The sequence below is a fragment of the Bombyx mori genome, chromosome 10 (genome assembly GCF_030269925.1).
Source record: "Bombyx mori chromosome 10, ASM3026992v2".
In the NCBI taxonomy this organism is placed as follows: Eukaryota; Metazoa; Arthropoda; class Insecta; order Lepidoptera; family Bombycidae; genus Bombyx; species Bombyx mori.
Genome location: NC_085116.1, coordinates 16,073,046 through 16,094,284, shown reverse-complemented (window position 1 = coordinate 16,094,284; position 21,239 = coordinate 16,073,046). Strand labels below are relative to the sequence as shown.

At 37.6% G+C, this 21,239-nt stretch overlaps 2 protein-coding genes across 9 annotated transcripts in view; one reads left to right on the top strand and one right to left on the bottom strand.

Moving 5' to 3' along the window:
- LOC101738027 (thioredoxin reductase 1, mitochondrial) overlaps positions 1-21,239 on the bottom strand; it is a 29,962-nt gene that overhangs the window by 6,458 nt on the left and 2,265 nt on the right. The window contains exons 1-6 of one of the 8 annotated variants that reach the window (XM_038013197.2): positions 10,169-10,333; positions 9,329-9,412; positions 6,805-7,025; positions 4,674-5,034; positions 1,697-1,925; positions 641-728 (exon numbers count right to left, since the gene is read on the bottom strand). In XM_038013197.2, the coding sequence (XP_037869125.1) occupies positions 641-728; positions 1,697-1,925; positions 4,674-5,034; positions 6,805-7,025; positions 9,329-9,412; positions 10,169-10,181 (996 nt within the window). In that variant the 5' untranslated portion in view covers positions 10,182-10,333. Of the gene's footprint in view, positions 1-640; positions 729-1,696; positions 1,926-4,673; positions 5,035-6,804; positions 7,026-9,328; positions 9,413-9,788; positions 9,935-10,168; positions 10,351-19,500; positions 19,573-21,239 lie in introns of those variants that run through there. The other 7 variants (XM_062670753.1, XM_038013194.2, XM_038013195.2 and 4 more) reach the window with 7 other exon arrangements.
- Positions 9,917-17,519, top strand: LOC101737894 (C-signal). Its single transcript, XM_004921529.5, has 5 exons — positions 9,917-10,132; positions 12,891-12,942; positions 15,515-15,705; positions 16,482-16,631; positions 17,236-17,519. The coding sequence occupies exons 1-5, from the start codon at positions 10,016-10,018 to the stop codon at positions 17,458-17,460; spliced, it is 735 nt and encodes a 244-aa protein (XP_004921586.2). The 5' UTR covers positions 9,917-10,015; the 3' UTR covers positions 17,461-17,519.

Below are 21,239 nucleotides of genomic sequence, written 5' to 3'. Positions count from 1 at the left end.
ACTCACACCAGGTCCTACCACCAGTAAGAAAATGTTAGGGATGGGTAGGATCCTATAATCATCATTCGGCCTATCTCTACGGCGAAGCAATCATGCAATTGATTTAAGTGGATCATCGAACACCCATTTCAGAATTGTTACAACAAATAAAATTGAAACTTCGACCTTATGTGTCACGGCTTGTGGCGATGTGCACGTTCTGAGGTCTACGGGCATCAGTAGGCACTTAGCAGCGCGCGAACGGCGAGTTCCTTCACCTACTTATTACAATAAATACAACTATGTACACTCAATCAAAATCCTTTACAAATTCCTTATCTACTAATCGCATTAAAGTCAACTACGTAAACATTCAGCCAGACATTGTGTAATTACTGGCTACCTCTTGTGAATCCGCACGGGCAGGTACCACCACCCTGCCTATTTCTGCCGCGAAGCAATAATGCGTTTCGGTTTGAAGGGTAGGGCAGCCGTTGTAACTATACTGAGACCTTAGAACTTATATCTCAAGGCGGGTGGCGCATTTACGTTGTAGATGTCTATGGGCTCCGGTAACCACTTAACACCAGGTGGGCTGTGAAATCGTCCACCCAAAAAAAAAAAAAATCCGTTCGTACGACCGTCTCAATGGTGAACTCACCGTCACTCCTGCCGCTTCGAGGTTGAGGGTTTTGGTGAGGGCGTACCGGCCGGTCGCCATCAGCACCGTATCGAACACATCCTCACCCCTGGACACGGTGGAAACAAAACCAGACACATAAACATCATTAAATAAATAAACTCCAATTTCAGCATCCCCGAGCTGGTATATTCGCCTGTGCTATCCTATCCTTCAGCCCACAGACGTCCATTGCTGGACACAGGTCTCCCCAAAGTCTCGCCACAGCTGCAAACCTTTTTTTTATTTATTTTAGATGGGTAAACAGAGCCCACCTGGTGTTAAGTTGTTACTGAAACCCATAGACATCTACAATAAATGTGCCATCCACCTTGAGATAAAGTTTTAAGGTCTCAAGTATAGTTACAACGGCTACCCCACCCTTTAAACCGAAACGCATTACTGCTTCACGGCAGAAATAGGCGGGGTGGTGGTACCTACCCGTGTAAATCCTGCAGACCTTGAGAGTCGAAGACGATGGGTCAATTTAAATTGGATTAACTGTCGCATTCATCACACGCATGACTCTCTATCAGTTGTAATGAAACGGTAAACCTGTTTATGTAAACTCACACAGTACCACCAGTAAATACATAAATTAATACAATCGGCAGGTTTAAATTTCATAACACGGCCTTATCTTTTCATCGTGGAAGTCGTCCGTAAACACGTTTCAAACAATGAGTACTTGGGGTCTTTTTTTTTATTGCCCTTTTAGGCAGACGAGCATACGGCCCACCTGATGGTGAGTGGTTACCGTCGCCCATGGACTCTAGAAATGCCAGGGCCAAGCCGCTGCCTACAGCAAGGTCTAGACCGGACAAGGTATCCTTTAGGCCCTGGATCCATGGAGGTGCCTGAGATGTTAAAAATAACAGTGCTCTAATGCCGTGGTGTGGAGTTCAGCTTAGAACCGGACGATATAGGAGAACAGAGACCTATAAAAACGCAGGATGCACAAGCATAGCGGCAGTGAGTAGTCGGGGTGTACCCTGCGTCGATTTAGCGACGCTAACAAAAACATGGCGGCAAACTTACCGCTCTTGGGTCTCCGTGTTCTGCCAGCGCGCCTTCAACTGACCGGTCTCCAGCTTCTCCACGGACAGCGGTACGCACTTGTTGTGGAATACGACTCCCTTCTGTTCCATCTCGCTGGTTACCGCCTGGGCCATTTGCTGGTCGAAGCCGCGGAGTGGCACCGATCGGACCAGCACGGTGGCCGGGTAACCCAAAGAGTTCAAAAATCCGGCGCATTCTAAGCCGATGTCTGTTGTGGGTAGTTAAGGATTCGCGCAGTTTTGTGGTTTTTAAAGTAAAACTTTTATTACATCGTCTCAAACTTTTTCGTCTGTGTGTTGCATGTCGCGTGACGGTCGGCCGCGGAGTAAGGATAAAGTGAAAGGCGCTCGTCAGAGCAGCCAAGGCCAATATGTAGCTGACCGTGTAGTAAATAGAGTATTACTCATTTGTGCCAGTGCTCCACGTTATTTTGTTTATTTTTGTCAGTGTTTAATTTAAATGTTGTTTGTCAGAGTTAAATGTCTATAATGTGAAAAAAAGTTTCACTTTTACCGTGGTTTCATAAAACCACACAATCCTTTTTTTTAGACAAGAAAGGACGAAAAATGACGCAGTTTTCATAATAAATGGACCTTAGTCATATCTGACCACATTATAAATTGTAAACTGAATTCAAATACGAGGAGATTATGGGCTTATTCTCTATGGTGGTTTTAATACAGATTAATATTTGCAGTTATCGATAAAGGGAAGATCTTCCACCAGTAAATAGAGAGACAGACTTGTACGTATGCAACCTGCCATCCATATCTTCTGTTCTACGTTAGGTACACGTGACAACAATCAGTACATAAAATATTACAGTTGTAAAAATGAAGAGATAATAAAATATACATTGCTTGTAATGGCACAGGCATTGTTTTTAACCGATTGCAGCCGCTAAGCATATCGTCTCGCCATCGGTATTTAAATTAATAACCAAAGCACTTAGATGCCATCACAGCCAAGCCAAGGCTGCAGTAAACGATTGGAAGCACTCGTCCGAATACATTGACTACACCGACAGAATGTTCTAGATCAAAATGTTGGGTTTTGCGATAGTTCTATAATATTTTCAAAAACAATTTAAAGTTATTTGTTTTCCTCTTTTAATCAATGTCCATGATTTAGCTCAGCACATAAATATACATAAAGGTATATAAGCATACACTATGTACATTAATACACAGGCTTCCTCGTACAGGCACGTTTTAAAAATTTATTATAAATTGCAATTTATATTTCTCCTTCATCGAATTTCAATCGGCTGCACGATAAGCAAGTACACCTACAACACAACATGGTACAATGATAAGATAATGCAGTATGTGTATACGCGATCATGCTTGCCATGCTTTTTTTCCTATCTAAGCTGGTAGCCTTGAGAGGCTATGCCAGCGTAACCATAGGAGAGCTTATGGGGATCTAACTTGAGGACGTTGCTAACACTAACGCTGACAAAAGCAGTGCTTCGCAGAATCTACCACCAGATCGGAAACGCGACTCGATGAAACATCCAGCGAGAAACTCAATGGGCTGTGTCTGTGAGTTAATTTACTCGTCGAGCCCTTCGTCGCAAGCGACGGGTTCGACGAGAACGATGACCGGTGCTTTAGGTTTTTTTTTAAATTTTTTTTATTGCATAGGTATGTGGAAGACCGCACAGCCCACCTGGTGTTAAGTGGTTACTGGAACCCATAGACATCTACAACGTAAATGCGCCACACACCTTGAGATATAAGTTCTAAGGTCTCAGTATAGTTACAACGGCTGCCCCACCCTTCAAACCGAAACGCATTACTGCTTCACGGTAGAAATAAGCGGGGCGGTGGTAACTACCCGTCCGGACTCACAAGAGGTCTTACCATCAGTAATTACGCAAATTATAATTTTGCGGGTTTGATTTTTATTACACGATGTTATTCCTTCACCGCGGAAGTCAATCGTGAACAATAGTTAAGTACGTATTTCATTAGAAAAATTGGTACCCGCCTGCGAGATTCGAACCCCGTTGCATCGCTATATACGAATGCACCGGACGTCTTATCCTTTAGGCCACGACGACTTCAATAGAGATTTCAATAGCAATAAACCTAAGAGCACGGTTAGTGGATCAGGAGGGGCCGAAATGACCGACGTCGACTGTTTGCCAATCGATCCGCAGGATCGAGAATGTAGTTACCGGCGGCCCATGTATGTATGCAAGGCTGTGTGTCTTATGACAGAGCCCATACCAAGCTGTGGGTGGTAGGGCGACCGAGGGATTCGGTAGAGAATGAGGAGCAAACTACTCTTCACACTGGAGAGCTATGATCGTCAAAATGCAAAGCGTGACAATTGTAGAGGCGATTTAACGTCATTTGTCAGCCAGCCTTTTAAATATTAGACGTGCCCTACGGCGTCTCCCGCGTATGCAATTTTTGAACAAATAATTAAAATTATTATTCTCTGGTTCATAAACTATCAGACCTATTATATAGCTGCGCTAGTGTATTTATAATCTGATAAGTTGAGTTCTATATATTTTATTCTATATTAATTAAAAACTGAAAATATAAAAATCAATGGCATGAAGAGGGATTTTTTTTTCGAAATATTCGTAGCAAGGGCATTATGTACAAATAAAAAAAAGTATTTGAGATTTATTAAGCGGTAGGCAGCGGCTGAGTATTAAGCGGTAGGCAGCGGCTTGGCTCTGCCCCTGGCATTGCTGAAGTCCATGGGCGACGGTAACCACTCACCATCAGATGGGCCGTATGATCTTCTGCCTACATGGGTAATAAAATAAAATAAAAAATATTTTGTCACTAATACGATAATGAAATTTGTCATAACGGTAACTGGACTAAAGTTAGTGAAAACTAGTTTGAAACAATCTGTTACGTATGTATGTACCGATCGTGTTTAAGAAAGCGCGGTACAAGCACGCGTATTTTCCTCACAATAAAAAGGATACATCCAGCTCCAACGACCAGGGTCTTCCCGGGGGGATGACCTAAACTGAAGATATCGTCACTGCTGATGCAGTACTCGACCGCCCCAGGAATGTCCGGGTAGTGCGGCCTACCGCCCACGGCGATCACAATATTCTTAGCCGTGATCTCCTTCTTCGATCCATTCTTCAAGGTCGCTATCAGCGTGTGGGCGTCCTTAAACTCACCCAGACCGTTAACGTAATCTATTTTCTTCTCTCTCAGGTCAACCCTGGTCACCCAGTTCACAGATTTTATGTGATTCTGTACAGCTTCAGTTAGCGCTGGCCAGTTTATCTTGATCGCGTCCAGTGAGGGCACCTCCCAACCGTATGCAACCGCTTCCTGTAATTATATAAAAAAATACATTTCCATTCTGAACCTTAAACCTAACGAGTCAGAGCACACGTTAGGTTTAAGGTTTATTTTTAGACTAACTCTATAAGAAGTCCCCGTATGGTTTCCACAATATGAGCCATCTATCAAGGACTAGTTAAATTTCATAGTACCTAGTTCATTAGTCGTAGTAGTGGTAGCTTCTTCAAACTTTTATGCTTTGTGAATTTTATCATGTTATTTTTATTTTTTTTAAATAAAAAAGTACCTACCTCAGACATAAAAGCAAAAAAAAATTACATATCCAGTAGTTTTTGTGTGATGCGCGCACAACAACAGACCACAAATTTTTATTTATACAAAAGGTGAAGATTGTATTACAGATAAAAAAAAAATTAATGTTGAATGTATTTTAATTTTGTATGAACAGAATAAGACGTTTTCATAGAACATTCATTACAGGCACACTTCAATTTGCTTCACTCGAACGAATTACCGACATAAACATAAACTAGAGAAAAAAAAATTATATTATATATCGCAGAAATTTTCCCTCGTAAGTTTTTATAAAGTAGGAAAGCAACATTTCTTCAGATTTAATATTTAAATAGAAACTTCTGGAGAATACAGCGTGAACGTCGCCATCAATCATTTCAAAACGAATTTTTACAATTACTTTACGAGAGAAACGAACATAATGATGGCATAGAGCCGCAATTCAAGCTTGTCTGGTAAATGTCGTTAACACGATTGAGGAATCTGTCACATATTTTCTAGTTTATGATAGCTACAGCACCAATCGATATCACAGGGCGTCTCGATAAAGACGATCTCTTTACACCACGCTACATCTCAATTAATTCTGACACAGAAAAAACCCAGTAAGAATCATAATTGCTACTTTCCAGAGTTAAAAATTAAAGTTATCATAATTATCAGGCAAGCTGTACCATGGCGGCCATCTTGTCCGAAAGAGCAAGAAATCTATTGGATGAAACTTAAAAATTCTAGTTCAAGGTTGAATTCAAGTATCGATTTGTACAATTACATTTTAATAACATTCACCGTTACGTAGAAACCACGACAGAGCAATGAATTATGGATGCCTAGGTCGATCGTGCTAACCTTGGCGACCGTGAGAGTGAGCACAACTCGCCAAAACTACGGTCTTCAATAATTATGCTAAATTCTAACTTAATTATTAGTACTGTATTAATATTGTCATTTTATTTGGCCGCCGAGTGGTCTCTAAGAACTTTCTAGATTTACAACGTTTTAAATATCACATCGGAAGTGATTTATAGAATCATGTAATAAAACAACGTATTACGAAAACACATAAAGTCAATGCACGTAATGGTAAAGTTTAATATTAAAATAAGATTAAAACTCGCAATCACGTTGCTCTGACTAAGGATCTACGATAAGAAATATCGGCATCGTCTGTGCTTAGTGCGAGTTTTTTAACGTTATCGATAGCGTAAAAGTTAACTCAAATTTGTATGCGGTTGGAACAGCGCCCCTATCGGGAAACGTAGGCAAACGTTGTGGACTACTTTTGTCTTGGAAAAACTAGAATACGCAGGGTATTTGAAAACTTAAGATATGAGAAAATTAGAAACCGATTTCTACTACGCGATGGGAATCTCAAACACACTTAAGACTAACTTACACAATAAAAGTTTTACAAAATTTATGGAAGATAATGACTAATTATGTTAATAATAAGAAACGTGCCGGTTACGCCATGACTAATTCGTTTTAAGATTAATCACTTACATGTATGCTCTCTCCAAGTAAAGCAGCCTGATGCATCAGCTTCTTCGGAATACATCCTACATTAACACAGGTTCCTCCCAGGCCCCACTTGGTGCCTTGCGGTGAGGGTGTGACGTAGTCCAACACAGTCACTTTAGCACCCAAGTTCACAGCCTCCTTGGCGCATGCCAGTCCACCGGAGCCACCTCCGATTACAGCCAGATCATAGTCGTATGTTCCTGCTAAAATATTTTTAAACTTTACTATGATGGAGGAATTAACTGGTTTTTTTTTAATTACATACGAGTATTTTGGTTTGATTAGGCTTATAATTTTTAATTACTAGGTATTTTTATTTAAAAAATTTAACAAAATTGCTTTTAAAAACAAAATGATGATATTTTTTTATTTATTTTTTAAAATCTGTTAATATTGAACTACATGATTGTCATTTGTTAATATATAAAAAATATTAAAAAGTAACAACATTGGACATTAACAATAATATACTAATTGATAAGCATAAACGCAAATTATACATATATAAATATAGAATATATGATACATTCTTTACATGAATATGGTTAAAATTCATGAGTCATTTACCAGCTTGTACTATGTGGTAGATAATTAAATTTACACCCAACTTTCGCTTATAAAAATGAGTTTTCAAAACAATTCAAGCCTGTAAGCATCTATCTGCTTTTGAAATAAAAATAGTACATTCTCAGTTCTGAACTTGCATCTTATATCAGAATCACACAAAATACTATTAAATTATAACTATGGAAAAGTTACTAGTGCTTTGAAACAAATTTGAGATAATTTAAAACACTTTTTTACTTTAGTGTCCAAAATGGGCATAGCCATTTTTACTTCATATCAAAGGGTTTTGTTTGCATATTGTTTTTAAAATACTATTTTATTAATACATGTGAAAAGCAATGGAACATGTAACACACAAAATGCTACTGAGAAATATTTCTATTTATACAGGGTGTCCCAGAAATAATGGATAATCCTGAAACACCTCATAGTAGAGTTAATGGGGACTCAAAATAAAAAAATAAAAAATATTTCTTAGGTAGTCCATGTAGAATATTATAACACCAAAAATCCTATGGATTCCATTTATTTGTAGCTGTTGTATATTCCAGAAACACAAAGCAGTATGGAAAATATCAACTTATTTTTTCAACTTAGTTTTTTACTGGTGTTAGGACCTCTTGGTGAGTCTGCGCAGGTAGGTACCATCACCCTATCTATTTCTGCCGTGAAGCAGTAATGCGTTTCGATTTGAAGGGTGGGGCAGCCATTGTAACTATACTGAGATCTTAGAACTTATATCTCGAGGTGGGTGGCGCATTTACGTTGTAGATGTCCATGGGCTTCAGTAACCACTTAACACCAGGTGGGCTGTAAGCTCGTCCACCCAATTAAGCAATAAAAGAAATACGTACTTTGGGTACTACCTGAGAACTCTATTATTTTTTTATTTCGTGTCCCCAATAGTTCTACTATGAGGTGTTTCAGGATTATCTATTCTTTCTGGGACATCCTGTATATGTTTTAAAAATTTTAAATTACCTAGTTAGGAAAAGACTTATTGGATTGATGATAAATAATTAATTATGTAATTAATATTAACTCCACACTAAAACAAGTATATTCCCATTTGATATGTAGCCCACAAACCGCATGAACAGCCTATGTTATGATCACCAGAATTTTACTCTAATGGATAGCCCAAAGTTTATAGAAGTCATACTTCTTGTAGTCAAGTTTCAAAGTTTATAGAAGTCATACGACTAGGTAGATGACTGGTTTTATATTTATTAAAATGAGTTCTGATTCCCAAATTTGTTAAATTGATTAATATAAAGTCAAATAACAACATCTGAAGGCTTCACTGTGCCCTAGCTTAGCTGATCACCTTGCGTAACAGTAAACACATTTATAGTCAATTTGTCTGAAAAAGCTTCATTACATGTTCTAAGATGTTGACAATTATTTATAGGAAGATTTTAAGTTTTATTTTGTGAGTGATATATTAGAATAGGTCAAATGTGTGACTACATGACTTTTATTCAGTATGCAATAGCTTGGTACTGCCCCTGGCATTGCTGACGCCAATAGCTGTGATAACTACTCACCATCAAGTGGATTGTAATCTCGTCTGCCTATAAGGCCAACAAAAAAAGCTCTTGATCTCTGTCATTCATAAAATGACATATTTTTTTAGGATTAGATTAAAAAATCAGTCAACTAGCCTATTTAAATGTGCTCTTAAGTTGCAGTAACAAAATAGTACGAGGTCGGTAAGTTAAATTGACAAAGTTACACCAACACCATTTAACTTTTACTAACCAATAAGTTTTCAACGATAGTTGGACATACATATACATTTCAACACCATAGAGCAAAACGCCACATGAATTAAGTGTGCTCTTCCATAATGTACTCTGGTTTTCTCTGAGCAATGAAGGCTGCATAACCAATTCCCCATTGCAACAGCAGTGAATGTGCAGAGAAAAATATGAGATACCTGGTATATTGTCTACTGGGATTACTTTTGTCGTTTCTAGCGGTGCTACTGACTTGGTTTTACGGCTACAACACATCCAACCTCCTGACCAGGAAATTTTGGATATGAGTATATTATTGTCAAATTATCAATACTTTATGAATATTCTCATTATTCTTCATTAGTTTTACTATTCATATGGTCAAGTTTAATAAAACTTTTAATATAGGTATATAAGAATGATTTTCAATTGAAAATGAAATGTGTACAAAAATTGTGTAATAATTGTGTATGATATTTCACCATTGCCACACAAAAAAGTGCTAAAGACCAGTTATATGCGAGCATATCAACCACAAACACAAACGGGTGCAAATCGTATTTTTTTTAAAGGAAAAAACACGGATTTTGTTAGTCGCGATGAGGTTATGTTAATTATCTTCGCCTCAAGGCTACGGACAAAGCTATTACGAGTACTTACTGCTGGCCAGCGAACGCCTTGCCACCAGAAACACATTTTCGCTTAACTTAAGCGGCTTAAACAAATTATTTATCCTGCATAAGCTGTTCAGGATTGTCATTCTGACAACAATAAATGACAGAGACAACAAATAAATAAACTACCTCGTTAAATCAGGGTTGACGATAACTTTCTATCAAACGTCAAGAAACTATTAAGAGTTGAATCAGTCGGTTAAAGAATCAAGGATGAAGACAGTGCTCATCACAGGAGCCAACAGAGGCCTCGGCCTTGGTATGGTGAAATATCTTACTCACTGCAAAAAGTCGCAGAGAATTATCGCAACTTGCCGAAACGAATCAGAGGTAGGTTGATCGCTAATAAAAAAACAAATAACCTACCGACAGGTGCCATTTCTGCAACAATTGTTCAATTCACTATCACAAAAATATATTAACACGAAACAATAAGAATCTTTAAAATTTAACTACAATACAACAAATCTCACGGCCAAGTACTCGAGCCGTCACCGGGCAAACTAGTTTTATTGATGCGCGAAAGAGACGAAAAATACCTATACTTTATGACAGCTGACGTCATGTTGATATTGGAAAAGAGAATGACGTTTCACATTTTGTGTGATCATGATGAAAATGTTAGAACCATACCATAGCACACAATACCTACATACTTTATGACCTCATTACCGTATTGATGAAAATGTATCAAGTTATGCTTTTGGTTTTTGTAATGTTCTTTTAATGTTTTGAGAGTTGGTCTCATGTATTTAAGTAAATGTACCGTTTTATGTACCTACCTATGAAAAATACTTTAGTTGAACGCCACGCATAATTGCTCTTTAATATTCTAGTTCTTTTTTTATTTAACTGAGGTGGGCAATCAATTACGGCCGGAAGCAAATAGACGTACCTACGTAATTGTTTAAATAGGCTCCCAAGCTTGTAGTTTAGTACCCACCTTAAGACGTAATAGCCCTAGACACGTCCTTACGGATCCATCAGATCCAATAACCTTTGCATTAGACACCTTCAGCTCTAACACTAGGAGCAGGCTTAGGGACCTCGGTAACCGTACTCGTCGAACTCGACAAAGAGTTCGCCGTGCAACCTAACCCATGAATCAGCTCGCTGAGTTTCTCGCCGGATCTTCTCAGCGGGTCGCGATTCCGATCCGGTAGTAGATTCATTCGCGAAGCAGCTACTCTTGAGCTGTTAGGTCTCCTTCGGAGGCGCTCGGGTAGCTGTTAGCAAATCCCACCCCTCCTGGCTGAGCCTTTGCTCGCCCACGTGTCCTGGTGAAACTGGAAAGGCCTCTGGGCCACCAGTAATCTTTCAATCAAAAAAAAAAAAAAGAGACGTAATATTGAACTTTCTTGAAAACTTTGAAGGCGCATAATTTTTATATTTAATAATAATCTAGAGGTCTTAGCACTAGAACGAGCAGTGTATTATCAGATGTGGTTACCGGAGGCAATAGGCATCAATCACAACGTAAATGTCGCCCACTAATATGTATCTATATTTCATTCCTCCAGCAGAATTAAAATCGGTTTAACATAATTTTTTGTCAATATAAACAATTTTGTAATAATGTTCTTATTAAAACAATGCATAAAGGTTGCAATCGGAATTGGCTGATTTTTATGTAGTACCAGTTTCGAGTTTAATTGGAATATTTATTTTGCGGGTCACAAGCAAGCTTATTATTATTTTTATTGCCCGTTTACACGCTGCTTACGCAGACGCGCATACGGCCAACCTGATGGTGAGTGGTCACCGTTGCTCATGGACGTCAGCAATTCCAGGAGCAGAGCCAAACCGCCGCCTACCGTTATAATACTTATAATATACAGATTTGACTAAATATGCAGATTACATCTTGGTGCCTATGTGACAAAACCTTAAAGATAGACATCCGCGGGTTAAAATACAAAACGCTCAGCTAATTCGTACTAAAGTTCTAGTGTTACGCCATAAAATATTCGTAGGCAAGAATGAGTCACAAATTATATTTTTTTGATTAGATGGGTGGACGAGCTCAGAGCCCACCTGGTGCTAAGTGGTTACTGGAGCCCATAGACATCTACTACGCAAATGAGCCATCCACCCCGAGATACAAGTTCCAAGGTCTCAGTATAGTTATAACGGCCGCCCCACCCTTCAAACCGAAACGCATTACTCTTCACGACTGAAATAGGCAGGGTGGTGGTACCTACCCGTGCGGACTCACAAGAGGTCCTACCACCAGTAACTACGCAAATTATAATTTTGCGGGTTTGATTTTTATTACACGACTAGCTGACCCAGCAGACTTCGTAATGCCTCAGTCGATAAATAAAAGATCTAAACTTTTATAAAATAAACTTAAAATAAACAAAAGGAATCCGTTCGACGGGGGACACATCAAAGGGAAAACAAAATTGTTATTTTTATTTAATTCCGGGCATTTTCATATTTTTCTACCTTTTAAACCTTCTCTGAACTTCCACGAATAATTCAAGACCAAAATTATCAAAATCGGTCCAGCCGTTCTCGAGTTTTAGCGAGACTAACGAACAGCAATTCATTTATATATATAGATGTTATTCCTTCACCGTGGAAGTCAATCGTTAACATTTATTAAGTACATATTTCATTAGAAAAAATTATACCCGCCTGCGGGATTCGAACACCGGTGCATCGCAACATACGAATGCACCGGACATCTTATCCTTTAGGCCACGAAGACTTTTCTTATCATTATGTGATCAGTCAGCACTACATTCAAATGTCGACGAACAACAGATTAGTCGTTCGTGCCACGAAAACTGTGAAGCATTCGGTAATAATATAATGACAATAAAGAACCCGAGATCAAATTGTAAAAGTTGTTTTAATTATTGTTAGATTTGATAATATTAAAAATATTTAATTTTCACACGCGTATCTTATGGACGCATAAAACAGTGAAGTACCTACCAAAACATAACAGATTTAGTCAGATGACGAATGCTAAATATATCATCAGGAATAAATGGGCCCCCGTTGTATGTTAGTCAGTTATGTGTTCAGTGACCACATTAACTAACAAGTTACGAATAATCTTTTTTTTTTCTTTTCACAGGAACTAAAACAATTGTCGGAGAAAAATCATAATGTAACAATATTACATTTAGGTACATATTTACTTAATTATTAAAATAGATTTTCTAGTTTATGTCACCCAATATTGATTTCATTTGTTAATCTTAATTCTATTGCTTAGATCTTCAGATGAGCTCACGATTCATCTGATGTTAAGTGGTTAGTTGAACACATGAATATCCCAAAGCGAATGCCGCCACCGATTGTTAGACATGAGGTTAAAGTCTCAATGGTCCCACGCTTCAAATTGGGCCGCATGAGGACTTCCCGACATAAATAGGCAGGGAATGGTACTTTAAGAGCTGACACACAAAATACCCGACGACCTCAGTGTCTCACAATACAAGTATATGTCGAATCCGAATCATGACTACCTACAATTGATCAAGAAGACACAAAACAAACCTATACAGGGTCTAGAGTGAAATGAAAGTGCAGACTGCGCTCGACCTTGTTAATGAATTGATCGTAATTAACCTAAAATATGTTTTATGTGTCAGGATCATTCGTAAAACTCGAGTAAAAACTTAGTAAAACTAAAATATCAAGAACTTTATTTTCTCGTCCGAATCCCTGCATTAAGTCCACAATGAGTGACTACGAGCGAGCATCAATAGTCCGATGTTTTTTAAACTTCAATTAAGTTTAATACTCCATTCAAACAGTTGAAGAAGTTTTTTTTATGGTATTGTTTCCAAATTTTAAACTTCAAACGGATCTACGGTAAAGTTTCAAAAATGTCTCATAAACCAAATAGCTTTTAACCCTCGCATTGCAACATATATTTAACTCCATAATTATATTCACTCTTAAATAATAAGTGTATTAACTAGGTACGTTTAATTCGTACTAGAGGTCCCGCAGTAGTCGAAATTCGACTATAATTAATTGGAATTGTAAGTTTGTACACTATTATGATTGTATTTTATACTTCTATAATCACAAATTACGCCAAAGCTACACTATAAAAAAATATTAATAAAGACAAACAATATTTAATCCATTCTCAATTTGACAACAGACGTCAAGAACAAAAGTTTGACAATAAATAGTATGCATGCGTGTGTGCGTCAAATACAGTCAAACCTGGATAAGCGAGAGTTCAAGAGAGCACAATCTCATTCTCGCTTATAGAGGTTTCTCACTAACCCGAGTTTCTCGCTAATGCTCCCTCTGAATTTCGATTCGTGATTTTCCGCATTCAAATGCATTCACTATTTTAAGTTTATGACTTTAATGACAGTACAGTCAAAACCGTTTACTGCGACGTCGTTTAATACAACATGCCGGTTATAATAACCTAGAACAAAGGTCCCGGCTGAATGCCATATGACCGCCTTATTAAAAATATTGCTTTCTACGACATTGGTAATAACGACATACCTCATAAAACGACCACATTTAACTAATATTTCGGAGAATTAGATCTGTTAGAACGACCGGCTAAGCTGTATTGTAAACAATTTGAATAGGTATCCACATTTGTCTTCAATGGCTTTTAAAATCAGGAAAGAAAACAATAGAATTTAGTTTAGTATAGGGTCTTTTCTAATTCTTAGAAACAAAACACGTGCATGCGGTAGTCAAAGCCCGCTTCTTCATATCTCTTCAGTTAGTTTGTCACTTATCTATACACAAGACGCACCAAAACTTTGTGGAGTTATTCGTGAAACTTTCAAAATGTCGCAAAGAAAAATAAAACAAATTCATATTAAAGAAAAATCGCGTATTATATAAATATATTTTTCCAAAAATTCCCTATCGATTTGTTTGTACTTGCACGATACACATTAAACATCACCGGTTGTTACGACTATCGGTTTTTACGACTGAATATGAGCAGTCCCTTCGATGTCGTTATAACAGATTTTGACTGTACTTTAATTTTCCGTTTTTACATGATGCAGAACAGAACTTTCCTTCGCAATTGATTAACGATAAACTGAATAAGTCCGACAAACAGGACGGTACACAAGCACACGTGTCCATTCGAAAATAATGCGATAAAAGAATACGATAAAATAACATCGTTATTTAGTTCCACGAAATAGAATAGGTTCAATATTCACGAGAAAACAATACAAAAACAATGATAAGAAGTACCACGAAAGTTAAAAATGAGTTATAAAATAGCAGATGTTAAATTTGTAATTTGTTTTGTCATTTGTTCCTCCTAAATAATATAAATAAAGCTCGGCTGTCGCTTATAGAGGTATAGATAGGTAGCAGTCTCACTTACGGAGGTCTATGAGGAAAAAACGACTCTCTCTTACAGAGGTTTCTGTTTCTCGCTAATAGAGGTTTTGGGAGCTTAAAATGACGGGTCCTTGCTATTACTCTCACTTATAGAGTTTTCTTACTTATCCAGTTCTCACTTACCCAGGTTTGACTGTACATGGTATGTAGTGTGTGTAATGTTTTCTTTATTGATTTAACGTATCTTTTAAGCATTATTTAAAAAAAAAATTAGCATTGTGCGCTTCTTCTCTATATTCTCTATAAGTGTAGAAAATTTCATACTCCTCCGTCCGCGCAATTATCGTAAAAAGGGATACAAAGTTTTTGCTTCACGTATTAATATATTTCGTATATTTTATATTCAAGATGTCACAAACTTTTCTGGTTACGATAATTTGACGGCACAGATAAAAAATATCGTCGGAGACCAAGGACTTAATCTGTTAATCAATAATGCCGGTATAACAACCAAATTTACTAAACTGGGGCTGGTGAAGACCGAGCAGCTGATGGACAACCTCACGGTGAACACTGTTGCACCGATCATGCTCACTAAGGTAAGTCAACATTTTTAGAGGTCCGGCAAAAACTCAAATTCTCTCATAAGTTTCGCTCTGTTATATCCTTTTGGTATACTGTTAATGTGCTGAACAAGCAGCACGTGTTATATTCTTTCATCACTGCGCTAATTTGCTTAGACAAGCAGTGTAGAGTGATATAAAAACAAAGACGGCCTCGTGGGCGCCAGTCAACGGGTCAATCTTAGAGTCAGCGGGTCAATCTTAGAGTCAGCGGATCAATCTTAAAGTCAGCGGGTCAATCTTAGAGTCAGCGGGTCAATCTTAGAGTCAGCGGGTCAATCTTAGCGTCAGCGGGTCAATCTTAGAGTCAGCGGGTCAATCTTAGAGTCAGCGGGTCACCTAGGATCGGCGCAACATATTTTCTCCTTCCATACTCCTCTATCATAATCATTTCTTCGCTGACTCCCCTCTTACACATATCTAGTTTCGCGCAATCCATCCATTTCTTCTTAAGTCTACCTCTTCCTCTAAAGCCTTCCACACTCATAGTTAAAAATTCTTACCAAACTCATTGTCATTTCGTCTTATCACATGTCCATACCATCCCAAACGCGCACTTCTCAATTTCTCTGTCACAGGTGCTAAACAGTTATTGCTCTGTTTACCTATATAAATTAACAGAGTCGAACAACTCCTTCATATATTGGTTACAGTGTTTTCTAACTCACTGCACTGTACTTAAGAAGTTCTTTATCACCAAAATTTTCAATTACTACTTTCCATAGTAAACAAAAAATCTGTCACTCCACCAGAGTCTGCTGCCACTATTGAAGCGAGCAGCCGAGCTTTACAGTGGCGAGGCAGTGGGAGTAGAGCGAGCCGCCGTCATCAACATGAGCTCTGTGCTTGGTTCCATAGCGCAAAATGATCAAGGCGGCTTCTACCCCTACAGATGTTCAAAGGTGAGCCACTAATATGATCATACATAATAAACGCTGTTGGGTAAATGAGTGCTCATTTTAGAAATACTTTTTAATACGTACCGTAAATTGGGGGGAATCGGTACCCTTTCCTAATCCAACACAAATTTTCAGTGGTTTTCTTATGGTAATACCAATAAAATTGAGACTAAATGGTTCCGGAGGCATAAATTTTTATATACGATGCGTTATTGTACATAGTTCATTACAAAATATACACAAAAACTGAAAAAACTCGCTTGACCCGATTCACCTTGGCTTTGAGTGGATCAGGTTACGTATGGGGACAATAGTTTTTCGATAGAGCTGCCACTATTTAATTGTTAGGTAGGTACTTCACTTAAGGTAATTAACTTTTTAATGAGTTACAAAACCTTGATGACTAAATTAAGCTATTTAATATTTTTAAACACTAAGTAAAAGTCATTTTCAGTTCAACAAAGTTAAATCTAACAACTCAACAAAAGTATTGTGACATCCCAGGTTTGTCCCTATTCTACCTCTAGCCTCTATTGCCCCCAATCTACTGTAATACGTTCTCGTCTTAGAATTTTATACAAACATTTTCCAAAATCATCATTTACAGGCGGCGCTAAACGCGGCAACGAAATCAATGAGCATCGACTTGAAGAAGGAGAGCATCCTCGTTGCTTGTATGCATCCCGGCTGGGTTAAGACCGACATGGGCGGGAAAAACGCTCCCTTAGACGTTGACTCGAGCGTTGCGGGAATTTTCAATACCATAGAGAACTTAGGAGAGGCTGACAGTGGCAAGTTTTTACAATATGACGGTACTGAAATACCTTGGTAATGTTTTGAAATAGGTACATTAAGTCTTGTTTTGAATAAATAAAATACTGCTGATCAAAACCTGCGTGATTATTGAACTTAACACGTGTGTTTATTTAAACTCCTTTTACAGTTTATTTTCGCATTTTTATTCCCATTATATTATTTCCGATGTTTCAAATACTTTAACTGGTGGTAGGATGTCTTATGATTCCGCACGGGTAGGTACCACCACCCTGTCTATTTCTGTCGTAAAGCAGTAGTGCGTTTCGGTATGAAGGGCGGGGCAGCCGTTATACTGTAAAAGCTGAGACTTAGAACTCATGTCTCAAGGTGGGTGACGGTGTTTACGTTGTAGATGTCTATGGGCTCCGGTAACCACTTAACACCAGGTGGGCCGTGAGCTTGTCCATCCATCGAAGCAATAGAAAAAATACTTTACTGTTTTCGTTATTATTCGTTGACATTTCAATATTGTACTAAGGGCGGTACTAACGTCAAACATAAAGAGGATAATTGACATAGGTATGTCTCTTTAAAGAGAATATAATAGATTGGATTTTAAGCGGTTCGCTTTGAAAAAAGGTAGATCATCTTTCAGAGCCTTCATTCATGGTTTTATTGACTTTTTACATTTAAATTATTTGTAATTTGAAATTAAAAGCACAATATTTAATTAAAATTACACTTGAAAAAAGTTTGACATGATAATGTTGGAACTTTCGACTGTCGGATAATGTAGTGGCATCTATCCGTTAAAAATGTTTGCTATCACCACTAACTATAATAGACTTAATTTAGAAACGAGTTCTTGATATAAAAATTCGACCAATTCGAAAAAGACCGCCGTCTTGACTTGCATCGAATTTTTATGGCATGACTTGCAGTGTCGAACATCCGGTGCAACAAAATCGTTTCCAATAAAAATGAAAGGCAATGCTGTATCACTCGAAAAATCAGAGCCCCAAAAAATCGTGAACGAGATTTTTAATTAATCGTTGTGGTAAAAACGGTTTTGAGTTTGGATTTGAGTACGGACTCAATCTCTTTATATTACATTTGTATTTTTTTAACTACGGTAATAATAACTGCGCTCTTACAATATGTTAGCAATACCTGAATCTTATTTACTGTCATAGTTATTAACGTAATATTTGAGAATGTGAACTTATTAGATCAACAAGACTGTACTATTGTTAATTATCGTATTAATTTAGGGTGGCCGATCGATGGCCTAGTAAGACATATTATACCAGGTATATAATAATATAGTTATCGGATATTTCTACTCGACTCAGAGGACGGGACAGCGAATAACTACCATCGCCTCACACATTATCTTTCGGATCATTTCGATCCACTCTGGATGTCTTTAGTCATTCCAAACACCGGACACTGTTCTCTTCGAATGCGACGAAGAACTCGACATGCAACTAAATCTGAAGACACAACCCACTCAACTCAATTACTCGCCGGATCTTCTCAGTGGACTGTACATGAATCCATCAGGTGGTAGATTCAGTACAGCACTGCTGTTACTAAAGCATATGTTAGCAAATTATCTTAGACTGAGCCTCGTGAACTCGCCCACCGGTCGTGGTGAAGCCAGAATTTGAGGTCCCTGGCAGGTAGTTAAAAAGCTTCTAGAGAGAATTCCGATTTAAGATACTTGTTAATTTAACAACTTTTATTACATTAGAAGAGCAGTCGAACTCAAATCCACGTTGGGAAGTGGTAAGAAATAAATAACATGGTGGTAGGTATTTATGCTGATTTTACTGTACGTCGCATCACCAATAAACAAAAGAAAAATGTTTTGGAAGTTTGTTATATTCTAAAAAAAAAGCGGTGACTATTTTTGCTAAAGTCAGAGTTTTTATCCTATTATGAAAATAACAATTTATGTTCCTTTTTTTTCTTAAAATAAATTGATTTAAAAAAATCTATAACATAATCCGATCAGCGTTCGTTTCCTTGTGCCAGACCTTCATAAAATGGAAACCTTATTATGTTTGTAATATTGAGAGCTCTTAAATTTTTAATACTAATTTGAATCACTCACCCTCTTCGGGAGGGGATCGAGCAGGGATTTTGGCGAAAACAGTTGATTCCGTTTTCATTGGATCTGATTGATCTGAAATGAAAGTAAAGTTTGAAATCATTGGATGTTTTAATTGAATTGAAAGTAATATATCCTAATCTTGCGTCAAATATCGCCCAAAATTTAAAAAAAAAACGATTGTGGTATATGTATTATATAATAGATACCTATGCCTTTTGTGTTTAAAAGCCTCTGAATTTATTTACACAAAAAACGTAACCTTATGTTACGTAAAGTAACGTTTTCAATAAAAGTTCAGCTCCTATTTAAAGCACATTCGTATTCTTCTTCTTTGTCGTATCACTCTTATCGGAGCGATCGTGGTTGTCAGTCAGTATCATTGCTGTAGGCAGATGTTAAGCGCCTCACGAACAATCACCATTTCTCCCGATTTAAGCCTGGTACACTCATTGTCATGGCAGTGTTTTGACTTTACAAGGAATAGGTACTTTCAGAAAAATGGAAACGACCTCGTAAACTCGTAAGCTCGTAAACATTAATTACTGAAAATATGTCACATTATTACAAATAGCAATTTCTCTTTCCATTTTTTTTTGCTAAATAAGATTTGTACTAAGAGTCATACATATGTAGTACATACATACAAAATGAGGGATTCTAATGCAGCTTTGCATTTTCATCTTTTGCTCGCATGGTTACATTTTATTTTGCATTCGAAGGCATATGATTGATGCACGTGGTCGAAAAAAGGATAGGTCAGAATTAAAAAGGTTTTTTATTTGTTACATTTATTTTATTCATGAAATACAAATCAAATCCAAAGAAGCCCCGTTTACAACATATTCAACATGTTAGGTATACTACTAATACGAGAGATTTAATACATAAAATATAAAAATCGACACCTGCAAGGAATAGCCTTGTATAATAATGTATCTTTTTTTGTCTTTCGTGAGCAAACATATTTTCACTGTAAAAACTATAACGTTGTTTTTTTTTTTATTGCTTAGATGGGTGGACGAGCTCACGGCCCACCTGGTGTTAAGTGGTTCAGTAATCAGTGGCTCACTGGAGCCCATAGACATTTACAACGCAAATACGCCACCCACCTTGAGATATAAGTTCTAAGGTTCAGTATAGTTAGTTGTGAATAAAAACCACCGGGCTTGTTCAATGAGAACGGATTGGGGCAGTGTAATAATAGCATCAAAGCAAAAGGGCAATAATAGGTACATATTATAGACTTGTGGCTTTATCGACGTATAATTTTGGTAAAAATTTGTTGGTTTTCCCTGCGAGTGTCAAAATATCGATTTCCTTCACATGACCTCAGACGAACTCTGAGCGGCAAAGATGCGTTAAGCTTTACAAGGAAGACTATCGCAGACCTCTTAAACCAACAACTTGTCTTTATTTGAATTAATACGGAAAACGTCAATTGTCTTGTCGACATCCTGATCTAGAATGGTTTTCCTTTTCACGCTATTGAAATATCAAATGGGGTTTGAATAAGCCTCAGGGATTTGCACCTGTTTGATTTTGCCTGTAGTGCTACCGATGTCCTTAATCAACGGTGGTCAGGTTGAACGTTTATTAATGAAGGAAATATAAAAGCATGCTTACTGCAGCTGTAATGGCATGAGAATATCTATGAGCTTCAGTAATCAGTTGAAAACGAGTTCGTCTGACCATCACGCCACTAACCTTGGTTTAGCTATGGTATAAATTGGTTATTTTTA